The sequence below is a fragment of the Pipistrellus kuhlii genome, unplaced genomic scaffold, assembly GCF_014108245.1.
Source record: "Pipistrellus kuhlii isolate mPipKuh1 unplaced genomic scaffold, mPipKuh1.p scaffold_m20_p_3, whole genome shotgun sequence".
NCBI classification, from domain to species: Eukaryota; Metazoa; Chordata; class Mammalia; order Chiroptera; family Vespertilionidae; genus Pipistrellus; species Pipistrellus kuhlii.
Window position 1 is genome coordinate 95728488 of NW_023425529.1, and position 19611 is coordinate 95748098.

General features: G+C 43.1%; 1 protein-coding gene across 16 annotated transcripts in view; it reads right to left on the bottom strand.

Moving 5' to 3' along the window:
- MICAL3 (microtubule associated monooxygenase, calponin and LIM domain containing 3) overlaps positions 1-19611 on the bottom strand; it is a 262563-nt gene that overhangs the window by 20546 nt on the left and 222406 nt on the right. For all 16 annotated transcript variants that reach the window (XM_045588548.1, XM_045588555.1, XM_045588551.1 and 13 more), the window contains 4 exons: positions 16618-18454; positions 16010-16104; positions 12653-12763; positions 10442-10535 (listed from right to left, as the gene is read on the bottom strand). In XM_045588548.1, the coding sequence (XP_045444504.1) occupies positions 10442-10535; positions 12653-12763; positions 16010-16104; positions 16618-18454 (2137 nt within the window). The remainder of the gene's footprint in view (positions 1-10441; positions 10536-12652; positions 12764-16009; positions 16105-16617; positions 18455-19611) is intronic.

Below are 19611 nucleotides of genomic sequence, written 5' to 3' on the forward strand. Positions count from 1 at the left end.
CAGGCACAATAAACTGAATTTACAAGCTCCCACTTCCTCTGAGCTCCAGTGCTGGGTGAGGCCAGCCACCTATACTCCCTTGTAGGGTCACAGCATCTGTCATTGCCCCTGCTTTTGGGACTGGGCACCTCAGTTTTACAAACAATGCAAAGGCTACCTCATATCGGGCATGGCATTTATTGATATGGAGCAAATAGGTTTCTGGGTTAAGGAGGCAGAACAGTTGAGTATAATCTTAGTCAACAAAATATTTGGCTTGGCCAATCTTCCCTTGCTTCAGACTACATAACCTGAACAATGCAGAAAGGAAAATCAGGCTTGGCTAGTGTGGCTCATCATCCCATTCACATACGGGGCCCAGACACATATGGGGAGAAACTGGACTGTCTGGCATCAGGGCAGGAACACGGGGCGGCTTTCTTCTAGATGGAGGTGCTAGCAGTGGTCATTGTTTCTGTGCTGGGATCTTCCAGTGCAGGGGTGATTGGCAGCCATTTCTGTTCCCTCTGCCTGATGATTCCCTGAGACCCTGCCCTATCCAATTTATAACCCCACCCAAGGTGTGTGTAGTGGCTTTTACATAAGAATGGTCTGCCCTTTCTCAGACTGAAAACCTGTCAAACAAACTGAGACTGGGTCAGGGAGCCCCAAATCTGTCAATAAAAGGCCCTGAAAACTGGCACTAGCACCAGCCTGCCATGCTTCACAGCTGGGCCTCATCTGAGAACTTCCAAAGCCTATATAAAGTGAAGGCATCTGCAGATATCTCTGTATCTACTGCTGGGTGGCCCCAGGCAGTAGCTGATGTTACACCTCCCTGGAGACCCAAAAGCCAGTGTACCAGTGGTCAGTATAAGACCATACCAGATTACAACTCTTCACATCCATAAGTGACACACTCAAGGGACAGAATCAGTGAGCACTAAAGCCCTGCTCCATAAGGGTGTCTCCTGCACAGCAGCTCTCCCAATGTAGTTGTAGCTGGTCCCAACAGCCAATTCCTCCCAGTGACACCAACAGCAATCAAGGCTCAACTACAACAAAACTGTGCACACAGCCCACAAAGAGGTGCACCAAGAGTGTCCACCTGTGGTGAATGGGGAGGCTGAGCCTCTGAGCCCTACTCAAAGCCAATCTATCAACTCAAGGAGACTTAGCAACTACCCAATACATAGAAACAAACACAGGGAAACAGCCACAATGTGGAGACAAAGAAACATGTCACAAATGAAAGAAATGGAAGAGAGCAAACTACTGGATATAGAGTTCAAAACTACGGTTATAAAGTTACTCAAGAATCTTTTAGAAACCTCTGAGGAACATAGTGAGACGTTCAAAGATCTTAGAGAGAATGCCAAAATAAATAAATAAATAAATAAATAAATAAATAAATAAATAAGAAAAGGACCGGTCAGAAATTAAGCATACGGTGACTGAAGTAAAGAATATACAAGGATTCAACAGTAGATTAGGGGATCCCGAGATTCAAATCAATGATTTGAAATATGAGGAAGTAAATAAAATCTGACCAGAAGAGGGCGGGGGGGGGGGGGGGAAAGAATAAAAAAATATGAAGATAGTGTAATGAGACTTTGGGAAAACTTCAAATGTATCAAATCTGAATTAGAGGGTTGAGGGGAAAAGAAGAAGAGACAGCACAAGACACTGAAAACCTATTTGCAGAAATAATGACAGAAAACTTCCCCTACCTGGTGAAAGAAATAGACTTACAAATCCAGGAAGTGCACAGAACCCTCAACAAGAGAAATCCAAAGAGGACCACACCACGACACATCATAATTAAAATGCCACGGGCAAAAGACAAAGAGAGAATCTTGAAAGCAGCAAGAGTAAAACAGTTAGTTATCTACAAGGGAGTACCCATACGACTGTCAGGTGATTTCTCAACAGAAACTATGCAGGCCAGAAGGGAGTGGCAAGAAATATTCAAAGTGATAAATAGCAAGAATCTACAACCACGAATACTTTACATAGCAAAGCTATCATTTAGAATTGAAGGTCAGATAAAGAGCTTCACAGATAAGACAAAGCTAAAGGAGTTCATCACCACCAAACTAGTATCATATGAAATGCTGAGGGGTATTCTTTAAAAAGAGGAAGAAGAAGAAAAAGGTAAATATAAAAAAATATAAACAACAAAATTATAACAAATACATACCTATCAACAAGTAAATCTAAAAATCAAATTAATAAAAAATCTGATGAACAGAATAGAATCAGGGGAATGGAAATGGAACAGAACGATGATTCTCAGAGGGAAGGGAGTGTGTGTGGGCTGTGGGAAGAGATTATAGGCTTGTATGCATTACCTATGGACACAGACAATAGGGCAGCGAGGGCCTGGGGTGGGGTGGGAACCGGGTAGAAGGGAGCTATGGGAGGAAAAAAGAGGGATATCTATAATAATCTCAACAATAAGGATTAATTTAAAAATAACTTAGTACAGCATGGATCTCTAGAATAAAGGCAAGAAAGAGAAGAAAAAAGAGAAAACAGAATTGCGATCCAACACACCCATGTGTGGACATACAATATGTGTGTACATTCACACGTGCACATACACATGTACACAGAAGAATGCTGGGAAATCTCATCAAGGATTTTAAAGTTCCTATGCAAAAACAGAGCCAAAAAGATAAGCCAAAATCTAGAACATCAAGTTAAAGGGAGCAAACAGAACAGGAAGACCCAGAAAGGAAGGAAGTAAGCAGGCTTGTGGGGGGCACTCTGTGCCTCTCATCCAAATTCACCAGTAACAATAAAAGACCACTTTCCAGTCCTTTATGCTACATTTCTAAACCATTCATGTTCTTTCAATTTCCCTTTGAGATCAATGAACTGGTGAAATCTTTGAAAACTAGAAATTAGGTGTAAACAGGATAAGCAATATTATGTTTACAGTTGTGAGTATATGAAACACAAAGTTTATTCTTGTATTATTATTCATTAAATTGTATTATTTCCCATACCAACAACTTTACCTTCATTTACCCCTCCCTGTACATTTTTAATTTAGTTATTCAGAGATATGGTTTTTATATAAAGTTTCCACTCATCTATATGGTGCGATAAAATGTGCTGACTGGGTAGGGTGGGGAGCCTGCCTAGTGTCCTGGGAAGATGAAGAGGGTGAGGTCATCTCTCTGGCCCAAGGCTCATTCTGTCATTTTAATGGTTTGTTTTGAAATAACAAGGTTCAGCTAAGTGAAGAAAGGATCTTTATTCTCTGTACTCTGTGGCTCAAAAAGAGATTTCTAATACAGATTTGGAGCCTTTATATAGTCAGCTGATGTCCATCAAATGACTCTACTGAAACAATATAGTGTAATGGGCAGAGCACCAGGCAGGCATTAGGAGTTTGGACTTCTCTGAGCTTTGATTAGAGCTGGGCCCAGCAATGGGGTCTCTGTGTGGCCTTCTGGGGATGCAATAGTAGAGAAGCAATCAGATTTGACATTTCAGGCTTTAGATTTTAAAAGGATAATTTCCTCCTCTCAAATAATGAATATTACCAAGTGTTCCAAGAAGAAAACAGCAGAATCTGAAAGGGACCTATTTCTGTTATCTAAATATTCCTCCTGGAGCTTGATGGGAGTGGGGCTGGAGGATCCTTACTCTCTACCTGGATTCATAATGACTCCCTTTGGAATGGATGTTTCTCTCATGCTTCATTGTTAGAGCAGTAGCACCTGTTTGTGGTGAGCAGAACCCACAGGAGAAGTCTAATGTTTACACAGAAATCACATAAGCTGAAAAAGAAATGATGAGTTAATGAGAATCCAGTAGCAGAGTTATCAGGTGTTGGATGTGGGCATTTCATAATTCAGAAGACACACTGAGATTAATTGATTGATTTAATATTCCCTTAAAATTTGTTGGAATTTTAAATCTGAAAGGCTAGTAGTTGAGAGTTCAGGAATACAGAAGTGAAAACAGCCAACTACATTTATCATTCAAGCAATGGGGATAAAGAAAACAAAACTAGACATATGAGGCAATCAGTATGCAACAGTATCTTAAACTGGGAGGGAAGGGTGAATATACTTTTAAATAAATTGTTTTTGACATTTCCAGGATATTTCGAATTAAAAAACAACAACAACCCAACCACATATTTTCACATACTGAGATTCATTAATAAAAATGACAAACAGCCTGGCTGGTGTGGCTCAGAGATTGAGCACTGTCAACCCATGAACTAGGAGGTCATGGTTTGATTCCTGGTCAGGGCACATGCCTAGGTTGCAGATTTGATCCGCAGTGTAGGGCAGTTAATAAATGATTCTCTCATCATTGATGTTTCTATCTTTCTCTTCCTCTCTGAAATCAATTAAAAACATTTTTTTTAAATGACATAAACCTCCCCCAAGAGTGTTAGGAGACGGCAAGAAAGGAATCAAAGACATTAAACAAGAAATGCATTTTGTTAATTGGAATGTAAGTATCAACCCTTTTACTGCATGAATGGCCATGAGTATGGAAGTCCCTGAGAAGTTCTGTGGAGGGTGGAATCCATGGGACAATGGGGTTGGACAGAGAGACCAGTCACTCCCAACCCACCCAATTAAGCCAAGAGCCAGCCTCCTTACTGATGGAGGTTCTCTAAGAATATGGTACTATCTCATAGTAGGAAACACAGAATTATACCTTTGTATTTTAAAGAAATGAGCTAAAAAGTGATTTTCTTAAAAGGATAAGATTGTGGTAAAAAATGAGAATGATTTTTGCCACTTCTTGAGTTTTAAGGCCCCTTCTGAATGCAGGAACTCCAGAAGAGGAAATGCCAGAGGCCCCCTACCATTAACCTCAGAAGCAGCTCCTCTTGACAAGACGTTAACTTTCCAGGAGCAAAACTGCCCAAAATGTAGAAATGAGACTCCTGGGTTGGTTATTTCTCTAATCTGATACAAACGATAAGTTTCATGCAGCATAAAAAATATTGACTTCTTTTAAAGCAGTGGCTCTCTGACTTTAGAGGATTTGAGAATTTCAGGAAGTTTTGTTAAAATACAGATAACCAGGCCTTACCCCCAGTTTCTGATTTGGTGGGTTTGGGTGGGGATTGATCACTTGTATCTTTAACAAGTTCCCTAGTCATGATGCTGATATATTGGTCCTGAGACCCCATTCTGAGAACCACTGCCTTAGCCTTTTCCTGTGTTCAATGAAAAGAACTGTTAAGAAGTGCCAGGACAGAGCAAAGAAGGAGGGGCATTATTACAAGTATCTGTCAACATAGCCTCAAGTTTGGTGAATTTGGATAGAAATCACAAGTGGTACCTTTATATGCACTTGATTCTCTTAGGGGAAATGTGAGCACATCTTAATGAAAATGATTGAGGCTGAGTTCTTCAGATGTTTGGTTCTCGAATGTGGTTAGCAGTGAGCTTCCTGGTAAATATGACACCTCCAATTTCTGAGGGATGAGATCCAAGGCAGAGGTCATGTTGGAGTCTGTATGTGTGTGTGTGTGTGGGGCTGGGGGGGGGGGGGCTGTCAAACAACCAAAATGTTATTAGAAGGACCAGAATGCAGATGTGAGTTTGATGGGTTGGGGTAAGTGAACTTTTATTATATAAAATTAAGATAATCCTGAACAGCAAAAGCTACATCTTTGGAGTATATATGGCAGTGGAGAGGACCCAGTATGCTGCTCCATTGTGAGATAGGAAAGAGCCTGTGTTTGCCATTTGGTTAACAGGTTGATTTCTTCTTTCATTTGTGAGCAGGAACTAATGAGAACAAGTGAGGGAAGGGTGTCAGCAGCGTTAGTGTCAGCAACAGATGGTGATATACATACCACCCAGATGCAAGTCGATGAGGTCACTGTAATTAGACTCTCCCCAATAGTCTACAACAAGGAATCGATGAAGAGAGAGTTACTGGATCTGCTAAAACCCTCCTGTGGCCGCCTCCCCGCCCCCAACCAAAGCAATCAATACCAGTATAAGAAACAGAGAGAGACAGAAAGAGGGAGAAGAAAAACTGCTGGAAAGCATGCATCTCTCTGAAAGTGCATTGTGTGCACACATGCTGAGCTATATATATTTCCTGGTGGTGGGAGGAGGTGTTCACTAACCACAGGTGACAGAGTTAATAGCCAATATCAATGTGATTCTGTTTATAACTCGAATGATAAGTTAGGACAAAAAGCCTTGAATTTGTTGGGAATTCTGGCCCTGCTAGGACTGAACCTTATCTAAGAAGATTTTAAAAATTCAAGGGCAGATTAGGGGCATCTACTTCTTTATTTACTGAATATTAGAGACCCCAGGCAAGACATAAACCACCTAAAAAAGCTTGGCAAGGACACCAATCCTTAGGGTTAAAGAGCTCTCTCAAGAATTCACACATGTGACCCCCACTGGTGAGTATACCAAACTCCTTGCAGAACCACTTTTGTGCTAGGTGAGAGAAAGGAGATGCTTTTTCTTCTGAGGTTAGACCCTAACTTCAGCCAGTCTTCTCTCTAAAAGTAGGAAATGAGCTGTGGCTATTTGTCTTAAGGTTCTTCAAGGTTTGCTAGCCATTGGCACTCCTAGCTTTTTAGCTCCATGTGGCAATCCAGTAAGGATGTTATGTAATTCACATGCCTGAAATTCAGAGAATGATCTGTGCTGAGGGACTGGACTTTGGCAGAATCATAAACAAATGCAGAGCACAATAAAGGCCAGCTGCTATTTCTCTCCCTTTCCTCCACATTTCGCAATCTGAATGCTGATCTTAGCAGCTTTTTGTTTCCTAACAGGGTTCCCCCTTAAGAATGGACACACCAAAAAGTAGAATGCAAACCTGGAATGATTTTTCAACTCATGCTCAAGGTTGATCCATTGGTTTAAGTTTGAATCAGGGTTCAATGAACAAAAAGGGCTTTCCAGATGCTCCAAACCAGATATCATGTCAGTCTTAGTCTTGCTCTTGGCTGGAAAGCTCTGAATCTAACCCTGGTGGTCTGGATATTCATGAGCCTTGGGTAAGTTGAGGCCAATGGATGGCAGGTCCATATCAGGCCTCCTCCTCTGGAAGGCATTTTAGCTAATTGGGCAGTCTGACCTCTCAGCCAGTGAGACCAAAAAATAAGTTGACCAGATGTATGCCTCCCAGGGAAGGGGCTGATGAGCATTGCTGGAAGACTCCAGATTGTCATGCTATATTAAGATTAGCTGGGAACAACCGAACTAACAAGAGGAGAGGATGCTGAAGCAGCAGAGGAAGAAGCAGCCAGTGTGCACAGATTTGCATCAAAGATGATCTCTGCCAAGTAGAAACAGGGCCACTGGGGCATCTGAAAAAAGGGGGGCCTTGGAAGTGATGTGCTTAAATAAGAAAAGGAAAAAATATATTTGGAAATATATTCTTATGGTAAGAGCTATTATATTCTTAGAATTTCCCAAATGCATCCTGAGAAAATCTCCCAATAGAACTGCTGAAGCCTGTCTTTATAAACAGAATAGATGTTTATGTATTTGGATGGAGGTTTCTGGTAAAGCCTTGTTTGGAAGAGTATGGACTAGAATAGTGGTTATCAAAATGTTCTGTGAAGCCCTAGGGTTTTTCAAGTGCTACTCCAGGGGCCTCACAAATACCTGATTCACAAATACTTTTACCTTATTTTTAAAAACTTAAATAAATTACTCCATGTTCAAATGCTTGATATGCCAACTTTTAACCCACTGAAGACCATCAACACATTAATTTGTACTACCAGGTAAAATGGCTTTTGTGAAGCCCTCAGGACCAAGTTTCTTCTGCCCTCTTTGTGTAAATATATGTACGCCCTGTAAATGTGTTAGGGAAAAGGACATTTATTCATTCATTGACATTCTGGCATGTATATTCTTATGGTGTACAGGTCAGGTTCCTAAGAGAGTTCTTCCTCAGCCTCAAGCAGCTTTTGTCACAAAGAGGTCCTCTAGGTAGGTAATACACATAACACAATATCATAGTATATTTGGGTTTGTATTCATTGTGTATTGGGGAGCTTTTATCTGAGATATACTCTTTATGAAGAATATGAACTACTATTAGATTTGTCAGTGATTTCCCAGTGAAAACAATTTTTAGTACTCTATTTAAGTGTCAAGCATCTCTATCATTTAAACTGTATATCCTGAGATCTCCATGTGATCTGTTAAAGACTTACCATTTGCAGCAATTACCTCTGTGTGTCAGGATGTTCCCTACACAGGTGTGAACTGGAAGTGGATTCCGTGCTTTCAAATTTTGTTGATTAACATTTTAGAGTAATTCTTTTTTACTTGAGTTTATAATTTGGTTTGTAAAAATGGTTCTGCTGGTAAAAAAACAAGTTTGAAAACCAATGACTTAGATAAAATCCTGTTTGTATATGATTATGAACAGAAAATTATCTAAACAGCTAGAAAGAGGAATTTTGGCAAAATCTTATGTCAGTATTTAATGGTATAAAGCAGCTTGAACCACGCAGCATGATGCAGAAACACTGAAGCACCACCATAGACTCAAATTGCATGGCAGCTGACAGGCACCCAAGTGCTTTACGGGAACCATCAACTCTGCGGTGGCCCACTCAAACCTCCGAATCTGTAAGCAAGGAGGCACACACTATTGAGCTAGTCTGACTACGTGTTGGGAGATCTACCCTTCACTTTCCACTTTGGCAGAAGTAATCAGTGGGGAAGGAATGATGGGCTCTCTCTTAATTTCTTCTGCAAGAAGAGAAAGCAGAGAGGGCAGGGCCCTGCGAGTGGCATATAGCAGGTACAGGGCATCTCTGGTAGGTTTGGACCAACTTCCTTGAGGGGCTCAGGCTTAACTGAGGAGGCCAATTCAGAGCATGCAGGACACAGAGCAAAAATAGGATGGTGGATACATTACAGCTTCATTTGGAAGTAAGGTATCCTTTTAAGTGAACCTGAACCTCCACCCGCTGACACAGAGCCAGTTCTTGCCTTGCAATCACACATTCCAGGCTTCTGGCTCATTGGCTCCTCAGTGGTTCAAGTATTTGCATTTCATTTGGTGACTTGGGCTTCAAGCAGTAAGTCAAGCATCAGTAAGGCACAAACCCAAGAACATCACACCCTCATCTTTTCCCCCACCCCATCTTTTCACTTGAAGTTCTTCACTGAGTCAATTGTTTAACTGCAATTTCTAGGCCTTGAAGGGACTGGAAAAACACCTACTTCTATGTCTGACCCCTGACTCCCACCATGTGAACTTCAGTTTTAAAGAACCCTATGAATTCATCTTTAGACCAGGCACATACTGCAAGGTCACCCCATTGGTCAGTTCTGTAGCAAGATCAGATGGCAGCAACTGGTCCAGTTCCTGGCTCTTCTTTAGTTTACAGATAGCCTGCTTACCAGGAGACATACATAGCACAGCCGCTCTGCCACACGAGGATAAGAAAGTAATAAGGTGCTACTGCAAAATTAAGTTACTACCTTTCTTGATCCCCAGCCTCAAAACTTGAATGCTTAACCTGTGCTCTCTACAAGAGATGGAGGTTTCCACATCTGGAGACTTGTGGATTCTTGAAAAAAGCAGACTTCAATCACTCCATGACTGTGTTGGAGCTCCAGTTGGGGCTAGTTCCAATCGTTTTCAGGTCTTGCACCAATAGGGATTCCTTGCCCTTGGGATTCCGGATAACTCCTTGCTTTCTCTGTGCCTAACTGTGCTTAATCCACCCCACACACTCCTTGGGTGAACGGTGGGTATTTCCGCACTACACTTCGATTTTCCCCAAGAACGGCAGTCACCAAGCACAATGGCCCTCACAGCTATTTCCCAATGTCTACTTAGTGCTGGCGTGCTATAGTCCTCTGAGCCTTCCCACCCTGCCTTGAGTAATCAGACTAGGAAATACAGAGTCTGGGCTGACACTGGGAAATATGTGTGCTCAACCCACAGTAGATGGTGAGTGACTGTGAGGCATATGTCCTCACATACTCTGAGCAGCTTGGGCAGGAAAGGGAGCCTGGATAGCCAAAAACCAAAGGTAACATGTAGAGAGCAGGCCAGGGGCTCTGCTTGTGCAGTTCTATGATGGTTTCTTGTGGTATAGTTCTTCCTTATTCCCAGTTATTTTCTTCTAGAGAAAATGATGGGGCGGGAAAAGAAGAGGAGGAAAAGAAAAGGCCCAGTGCTTGCCATCAACAGAGGAAGTGCTTGCCATCAACAGACTGAGATTTCATCCCACAGGTAAATGGCAAGCTCTAAGACAGGGTGGAAGAACAGGTGTGGGCCTTGGGGCAGTTACAAACAGAGGTGCTTTTCTTTCCTTTGTTTTATAAGAAGCCCAAATCTGTGATGAAGGGACCCAAAAAAACTAACTGGAAAAGAAGCTGAGGTGATAAAAAAAACTAGCCCTACTATGGGGATGGGAGTAGGGGCTTCCCTTAAGAACAACCTCCTCACAGGACAGCCCAGACAGTACCTGCTTCCCCACGAAGCGCCTTCTCCACAGCAACACCTCTTTCCTCCAGCTGTCGCTGCCTCTCCTCCACCTGCTCCAGCTGCCGCTGGATGATCTATGGGGAATAAAGCAACAGAAGACCCTCTCATCTCCTAGCCTTCAAGAGGCCAACAATCTGCAAACATACAGAAGGGAAAAAACTAATAAGGTAAAAAATTTGGGCCTTAACTGGTTTGGTTCATTGGATGGAGCTTCGGCCTGTGGACTGAAGGGTCGCAGGTTCTATTCTGGTCAAAGGCGGCATGTGCCTTGGTTTTGGGCACATCCCCAGTGGGAAGTGTGCAGGAGGCAGCTGATTGATGTTTCTCTTTTATCTATGTTTCTGACTCTTTATCCCTCTCCCTCCTCTCTGTAGAAAATCAATGAAATATATATATTTTTAAATATTTGGAAAGGCTCTAGTTAATGGACATCATGTACAGTGTATGAAGAACATGTCTCCAGGGCCCATCATCAGTCAGCAGCATGTATATGGGGGCACATCAAGAAATGACCAGCTTCTCTCGGGGAAGTTCAAAGAGAGGAAATATATTCAATTCCTGTGAGAAGGAATTAAATACTACAGCCTAGGACCTTTCTGCTTCTTCATTTTTTTGGTATTAATCCTCACTCGAGGATATTTCTTCCATTGCTCTTAGAGAAAGTATAAGAGGGGGAGCAGAGAGAGAGATATTGTTGGTTGCATCCCACATGCACTCCCCAACCACGGCAGGGGGTCAAACCTGCAACCCAGGTACGTGCCCTTGATCAGATATCAAATCCACAACCCCACGGTGCATGGATCACACTCTAGTCTCTAAGCCACACTGACCAGGGATCTTTCTGATGGTGATATTGTTAAAGCATTATCAGGGGTTCTTGGACACTATTGCAGATACTCTCTCTCTACAAGATTAAAAAGAAAAAAGAAATCTAGAATGGAGCACACAGCCAGAATCTGTAATGAAAAGTTCCTGTGTGCTACATGGGGACTAACAATGGGCAATCAGAAGAACATTCAACCCCCAAAGCAGCAGCAGCCAATGGCATATCAGTGCAGATAATGTGCATATGGAATAATGTGCAAGACAAGGACTAAAAGACTGGTGTTTTGTGTGTGTGTTTTTAAAAAATATATATTTTTATTGCCAAAACCGGTTTGGCTCAGTGGTAGAGCGTTGGTCTGCGGACTGAAAGGTCCCAGGTTCGATTCCGGTCAAGGGCATGTACATTGGTTGCAGGCACAACCCCAGCAGGGGGTGTGCAAGAGGCAGCTGGTCAATGTTTCTCTCTCATCGACGTTTCTAGCTCTCTATCTCTTTCCCTTCCTCTCTGTAAAAAAATCAATAAAATATATTAAAAAATATATATATATATTTATTGATTTTCCACAGAGAGGAAGGGAGAGAGATAGAGAGCTAGAAACGCTGATGAGAAACATCAACCAGCTGCTTCCTGCACACCACCTACTGGGGATGTACCCACAACCAATGTACATGCCCTTGACCGGAATCGAACCTGGGATCTTTCAGTCCGTAGACTGATGCTTTATCCACTGAGCCAAACCGGTTTCGGCAAGACTGGTGGTTTTGGATGCTTGATGAAACGTGGAATTCAGAGAAATACTTCATTGTATTTGGATTTTCTGTTAATGTTTCTCATTGTTGTATACCTTTTGATTAGTGAACTAATCTCTATGAATACAAGTAGATATGATTTAATTAAAGACCCATATTATATTTAGGTTTCTTTTTAAGACTTTGTATACAGAAATTATTTAGTCCTCACCATCTCCAATCTAGAATGGTTATGATCTGTGAGGCCTGCAGACAGAGGCTGATAACTGGAACACTACCCTGATCTCTAAATCCCAGGCCCATCAGAGGCTGCCAGGTCACAGATTGCCTCAATAAATATTCTTAAATTGAATTAGTTGACTTTAAAATTATCTCACAGTAAGGAATTTAGAAACTCAAAGCTAAGCTCTTCCCTTTCTACCTAAAACTCCACAAAATCGAGGTTTCTGTAGTTATATTAAGCCAGGGGTTTGTGGCCTGAGCCTTTGGGGCTGTCCTCTCAGGTAGTGGGACACCCCATCTACCTCTGCTTTGCTTTCCTCTCCCTCCCTCATCATGGATAAGGAATAGCTGGTTGGAAACAAGCGTGCTGTGGTGTGGCCCCTCCTGGTTTTACCTGGGCTCTGTGCAGCCGCTTAAGTTCCTCTTGCTTGGCCTGTCTTCGAGCTGCCTTCTGTACACGCCGGGTCAGCTTGGCACTCAGTTCTTCCTCTGTATAAGTTCTTGGCTGGAGGGAACAAGAGATTTCCTCAGTCAGGTGCCTGAGATGTTGGGCACTGGTTGACTAGGACATAGAGAGCACCATTCCAGGCTGCAGAGTGCCTGCAGGGCAAATAGGGAGGCCAGAGGCATGGGAAGACTTCCAGGGTACTTCCTAAATGCCACAGGATACACATCAAGCTCCACAAGTGAGCTTCTTTCCCATTGTGACAGGAACACAGAAGGTTCAGTGGAGTACTGACAGAGAATTAATGCAACAAAAGTACATATGCTTCTTTATTGTTAGTATCACCTGTTTCTCATATAAGAATGTCTGCTCTTTTAAAGACTTTTTTAGGGTAAATATATTGGTAAGATGTTTTCCATGCCTCCTACTAGGATATATACAGGGGGGGGGGGAAATTAGAGTACTTTCATTTTTTGTTTGGTATCAAAAACCACTTTCTTCAGATGAGCAATATTTATAAGATTCTTTTAAAAAGTAACATTTAAAGTAGCGAAAACAAAGGTGCTTCTATTTTCAGTCTGAGAGAATTCCAAATTGACTAATGGTCTGAAGAAGAAACTATGGAGACGAACTAATGGTCTGAAGAAGAAACTATGGAGACGAACCTGCTCTGAAAGGAAGGCAGGGAGTGGCTGTTTCAGCAGTGCCATCAAGATCTGAGAGGCAACCAGCCTAATCCAGTGCAATTCAATGAATGAAACTATCTGAGCAATTTCACCTGCAAATGTGGGAAATGAAGGCACAAGTGAGTGTTGAATAAGCTCTGGGCAATCACTGAGAAGCAAATGCTGAGGGGTTGTTTCTATTCATAACACCTTCTTTATTGCTTCCAAGAAAAAAAAAAAAAGGAGTCTTTTATAGACTTTAAAGGAGTCATCCAAATTCAACTCAGGTGTGTACTCTAGTAATGTTTATTATAAGAAAACAAGGGATAGTGGAGAGCCAATTGAGCAGGTAGTCCTTAACGGTGTCAGTGGTTTTCCAGTGCCCTAAACAAGTCACCTTGCAGATCAGGAACCAAGGGCTCGTGAATTCCCCATTCCTGCAGCACTCAGTCCCAAAGGGCAGTCCTGTCCCCCAGCTACTCAGATCGACACTACTACATGCACTCCAGCCAGCAAAGATCAGGGTATGTCACCCTCCTTCTCTGTCATGACACAGCTACAGAAAGTTCTGCTGCTAGTGTATGTGACTGCTCCATGCATGTATGAACAATTAATGGAAGTATGGCTAGACTGGGGACTGCCCCATGGTTAATCATGGACACACATGCAACAATGACCAGCCAAGGGGAACAAGACACTACCTTTGGTGCATATTATTTTCTGAATGCTAAGCTATGTGGTATATAAATTGACTTTTAAGGGGATAGCAAAAACAAAACAAAACAGAATAGTAATAATAATAATAATAATAATAATAATTAAAAATAGAATAAAAGATAGAGTAAGATCAAAAGTTTAAAACAAACACAAAGACTAAATTTATTCTTTTTCACCATGTCACATAAGACTGGTAGGTGAGGAACCTGGGTATAGACTCTTGCAGTTGCACTATAGTGAGTCCCACTCTGACGAAGGCCTGGGCTGGCTTTGCTATCTCCCTTCCTCTCTTCCTCCATCCCTCTCTCACTCTCTCCCTTCCTTTGTGTTTTTAGCCTGACTAGGAATTGGGCTTGCAACTTTTCCGTGCATGGAATGATGCTCAACTAACTGAGGCACATGGGCCAGAGCTGGGCTCACTTTTCTCCCGTGAAGATAGGTTCTTCCTCATGCCTCAAAACTTCCCTTTTTTCTTCTCAATCTCTTTCATGTATAAATTAAACTATTTAAACATATAGATGCTATTTCTCATTTAGTAGTTCATTTGCTCATGGAGATTCAGACTACTCCTCCCCACTGAATACTATTGGTGCTGGGATGGGTGACAGATGGTGGGGAGTTCCTGTCACCAGAGACACTGACACAGAGCTTGCTGAGTAGCAACCTAATGCTGTCTTTCAAAAGGCTCTCTACTGGCAAGGCTCCTGAACAGAATAAGGGGTGCCCCCTGGGTCACCAAAGAAACCTGAAATAGCAGAAAGAACTGATATTTATAAAAAAAAAAACCACACAAACATTTCAGGCAGTAGTTATAACCTCTTACTCCAGGAGTCTTGTGCAGAGCTGCTCAGAGCCGAGGTTAATTACCTGGCTTCCTCATCATCCCCATTCCAAGGTTGAGAGGCAGTCAGGGAGGTAAGGAGAAGAGAGGGAGGGAGACCTAGAGAGCCTTAGGATGTACTTCTGTGGCCTGGCTGCTTCTTCTGAAGCATTGGGGAGCCCACCACTGTGCAGCTCGCATTTCAAGAGCATATTGACCCCAAGAAGAATGAGCTAGCCTCCTAGTGGTCACATTTAAATTTAAGCATGTTGATTCTGCCTCTCACTGCCTCCTCTCTCTCACCAACCAGGATTAAAAAAAAGTCATTATTAGAACAAGTAAGAAAAAGAAGACAGATGGTTTCCCCAAGCAGCATGTGAAAAGTTCCATAGGAGCCACATAACTACAACCTAAGGAATGCACTCAACATTTGTACCCTGGCTGATGTGGGGCAGTCATTTACTGATTTCTGGAAGGGAGGGAGTACTATCTTGGTAGAGGCAGCAACAGAAGCATAAAATCATGATATATCTGTGGAATGCCAAAAGAGCACATCAGTAACAGAGCAATGCTTTTGCAGTGAACTGGGACTGGGTCCATTAGAAAGCAAATGCACATGCTCTCGGCTGGGCCAAAGCACTCAAGAAGAGGACACTTTAGTTGTATTTAGTCAGACTGAAGCAAAGGAAAGAGGTAATCTTGAGTTATCTCTTGGTAAGGCTACAAGATAAATAATTAAAAAAGTGTATTATCTTAAATTTTCTATATAAATATTTTAAACAAAAATAACTTACTTTTGTTTTTAAAAATGAAAAAAAAAATTCAGGCACTGGTTTCATAGCTGCCTCACTCAGAGGTGGGTCTGTGATGTAAGGGGAACTACTTCCCCACCTTTGCTGGTCCAGGGAGCAAGAGGCTCCCTCATGAGTCAATCAAACCCCATTCTCACTTTGTGTACCCCCTTGCTCCCCTCTTTGGGATTCCACCCCTGCTTTGGGATTTGCTTTCCTTTCTTCCACCTCATCAAAGACCAACACTCAACAGAGGACAGGAGTTGAGATTCCCAATGCCTCTGAAGCCCTACTGCTGACCAGGCCTTTGTACCTCTCGCTTGGACTTCTGGGAGACCTTCTCGAGGATGTCATCACTGGAGAGGTCAGAGTCCTCGGAGAAACTCCGCTGGTCCCGCAGCTGCAGCTCTGTGAGGATGGATAGAAGGGGCAGAGTGAAGACTCTGACCAGTCCATAATACCATGGTGCTTTTCTGATTTCTATACTCACAAGAGTAGCCTGGGGGAATGGGGTGGAGGTTTGGTTTCTTTCAAGTTTGAATGACTTTTCCTATATTGAGGAGCTAGGAACTTGGATGCTGACATCGGTTCAGGCAGGATGGACCAACACTGAATAGATGGTGCCCAAAGAGACTGCCTGGAACTCCCAGCAGCATTGCCCTCCATTAGGGTGAGCGACTTTAGGAAGTGCATAAACCTCCTGTCTCCCTTACCCAGCTTCAGGCTGTTTTTTAGAATTATCCTATTAAATATGTTCTGTGAACCCCTTGTTCAATTTTTTTTCCTCCCTACCCTGTCAGCACAGCTCTAAACACCCTTGGGGGAGTGGCATGGGGAAGGGACCTTTTGAGAAGAACCAAATGACTGAAGGATGCACACCTTATGCTCTGCCCCAGAAGGGGTTCCTTGGTGCTGATATACCTGCTCTCACTATTGGAGACATCCTGTGCTTGCTAGAGTCCACAGTGGCACCACTGGAAGGGGTGCTGGAACAGGACTTGTTGTCACCCTTCTTCTTCTTGTCCTTCTTATACCCTGAGAAGACTGATTTCCACAAGGACCTGGGCTTGGCAGCTGCTTCCTCCAGGAGATCTGGGCTGTGTTTCTCCAGGGGCTGGCCTTCACCTTTAGATTTTCTCTCCTTGTTTCTATGGGGGGAGAAGAGTGACGATCTCTTTTTGCTCTTCCCGCTAGAGCCCTCGGATGAAGTGACTGAACCATCTGGGGCCCCAGAGTCCAATGTGGGGGAGAGGAATTCTTCACTAGTGGTTTTGTGCTTCAAGGTGGGCTCCTCAGGGCCTTTGTGCACTGGGTATTTAGGGGATTTAAGGCCAAGGACTTTGCCTTTAGAGGGCATTGAGGAGGCTTTATGGCAGGTGCCTCCTGGTGGCCTGGAGGTCTCAGCCCCAATTTCCATCTCCTTCATCCGACTCAGCTGTTTGGCCATGGCGTCTCTCAACACCTGGCTCTTTATAGACTTTTCTCTGGCTCGCATGCGTTCTTCAGCCAGCTCCTTGGCTTCTGGAGAGACTATAGGTAGTTCCCTCTTCTGTAGTTGAACCCTGCTCTCTAGAGTAAGCAACTTGACATTCTCCTTGGCTAGGGGTGGGGGGAAGAGCTTGTCAGAGAGGGGCCAGCAGGAAGGGGGTGTGAAGAACTTCTCCTGCAGACTTGAGTCCTCGGTCTTGTCATCATATGTATCCTCCACGTCATCAGCAAAGGGGATCTCAGCTACACTCTCTACAAATGACTTCCGTACCTCCTCCCAGGGCAGTTGGGCAGGCTCTCGGGGGGCCCGCATAAAGGTAGTAGGTGGTGGGGGTGGGATTATGGAGGCCTTGGGCTTGGTTTCCTTCTGCCCATATATCTGATATGGCTTCCTTCGAAGAGTTGCGGGCTCCTCGTCCTGGGGTGGGGGTGGAGGCGGGCTTGAGGGTGGAGTAAGCATGGTGGAGTCTGAGGTATTGAAGCTCTGGCTTCCCAAGGTCTTCATGTTGGAGGAGCTCCCATGAAGGCCCAGCCCCGAACTGTTGGACAGGTCTCTTCGCTCCTCGTGGGAGCTTTTTAGTTCTCTTTCAGATGGGGATTTGGGGGTTGGCAGAGAGGGCTGGTCACTATCTGACTTTGCCAGTCTCCTAGGTGGAGGTTTTAGAAGATGGGGCCCCTCATCCTGAGGAGACTTCTCAACTGAATAGGATTTTAAGGATAATGGCTTAAAGGCAGGTGAGGGGAAGCTATGCTTGGGCTCCTTGCTCCGATCCACGGGTGTGAGCCCAAGGCTGCGGCGAATTTCTGCGCTCTTCATCCAGAACTCGGCCACCAAGTCATTTGGCTTCAGGGCCTCGTCCATAGCAAGAGGGCTGCCCAGTCTGTACTTGGCATCCCCTTGGTTCTTCATGTGGAGTGGGGTTAGAGGGGTGGAAGTTTTCACTGGATCAGGCTGGAAGCATATGGGGGACTTGGTGGGAGATGGAATGGTGGCCTCAAAGGAAGGTTTAGGTTGGGAGCAAATGGGGAGCTGTGTGGGGATGATGGTGGAAGTGGCCAATGGGGACAGGCCCTGTGAACGAACTGGAGAGGTATGTGTCCTGACTTCCAGCAGAGCTGCTGGCTGGGACTGGATGGGAGAGTGCACAGCTTTCTGATCAGTGGGAACTTCTGCTTTGAACTTTGCTTTGGAAACCAAAAGCTCTGGGGAAAGGTGCTCCTTGGGCAATTTCACATTGGTAGCTTCAGAGGGGAGTGGAATCTGGGCCCCCTACAGAAAAAGAAGATAGATGAAAACTGTTTAGAGACTTAATAATCAGCAAAGATCTCTTAGGGAGCTTTCTCTCTCAAAGAGCCTGTGGTGCTGAAATAAATTCCTCTTTCCATCCTTTAAGCTATTAATCAAAATGCTCCAGGAGAACCTTTTTCACTTTCTGTAATTTTTAGAACCATTTACTTAGTTGAACAGACTCAGTTTTCAGGGTTTGGCTCACCACAGAAGAATCCTATATTCTAAGTGCATTAGGTGAGTGCTGGTCAGAGGACACGAATGAACTCAGCTCCCACTACTCAAGAGCTCCAAGATCTCTGATGTACAAACATAGTGGCCAGCATGGTAAGAAGATTAAAAAAAAAAATAATAAATATATATATATATATATATATATATATATATATATATATATATATATTTACAGTCTGTATTATATATATATATATATATATATATATATATATATATATGTTTTTTTTTTTACAGTCTGTATTATAAACTGTCCTCTCCAGGAAGTTCAAAGATCCAGATATTGCTGCATGTATCCTTATGCCTTGTCCTCCCATCACTTATCTCAGTAAAGCTTCTCCATCTCTGATGTAAAAATCACTAAATTCATCTCACTTCTTAGAATCTCAAAGACCAGAGCAATCAGACCCAGACTTCAATTTGGACTTCCCTCCTGATTTTTTCTCCAGAAAGCATTTTCTAAAACATATTCTATGGAACATATTATTATAATGTGTTCATATAGCATTCTTTAGTGTGTGGTTCACATACTACTGGTAATATGGATAAGTATTTCTAATTTTAAAATAATAGTTCAGCCCAGCCAGTGGTTGAGCTTCGACCTATGGATCAGGATGTCATGGTCTGATTCCTGGTCAGGGCACATGCCCTGGTTATGGGCTCGATCCCCCATAGGGGGTGTGCAGGAGGCAGCTGATCAATAATTCTCTCTTAATGTTGATATTTCTATCTTTCCTTTTCTCTCCCTTCCTTTCTGAAATCAAGAAAAACATATTTGAAAAAGTAAAATTAAAATTCATAGCTCATTTTAACAAAATATTAAGAAATAATGCAACAGCAGAATAGCTGTGGAGGAAGACACACGGAGTCCGGGAGAGGCCATCACTGCAAGATGGGAGCCATCA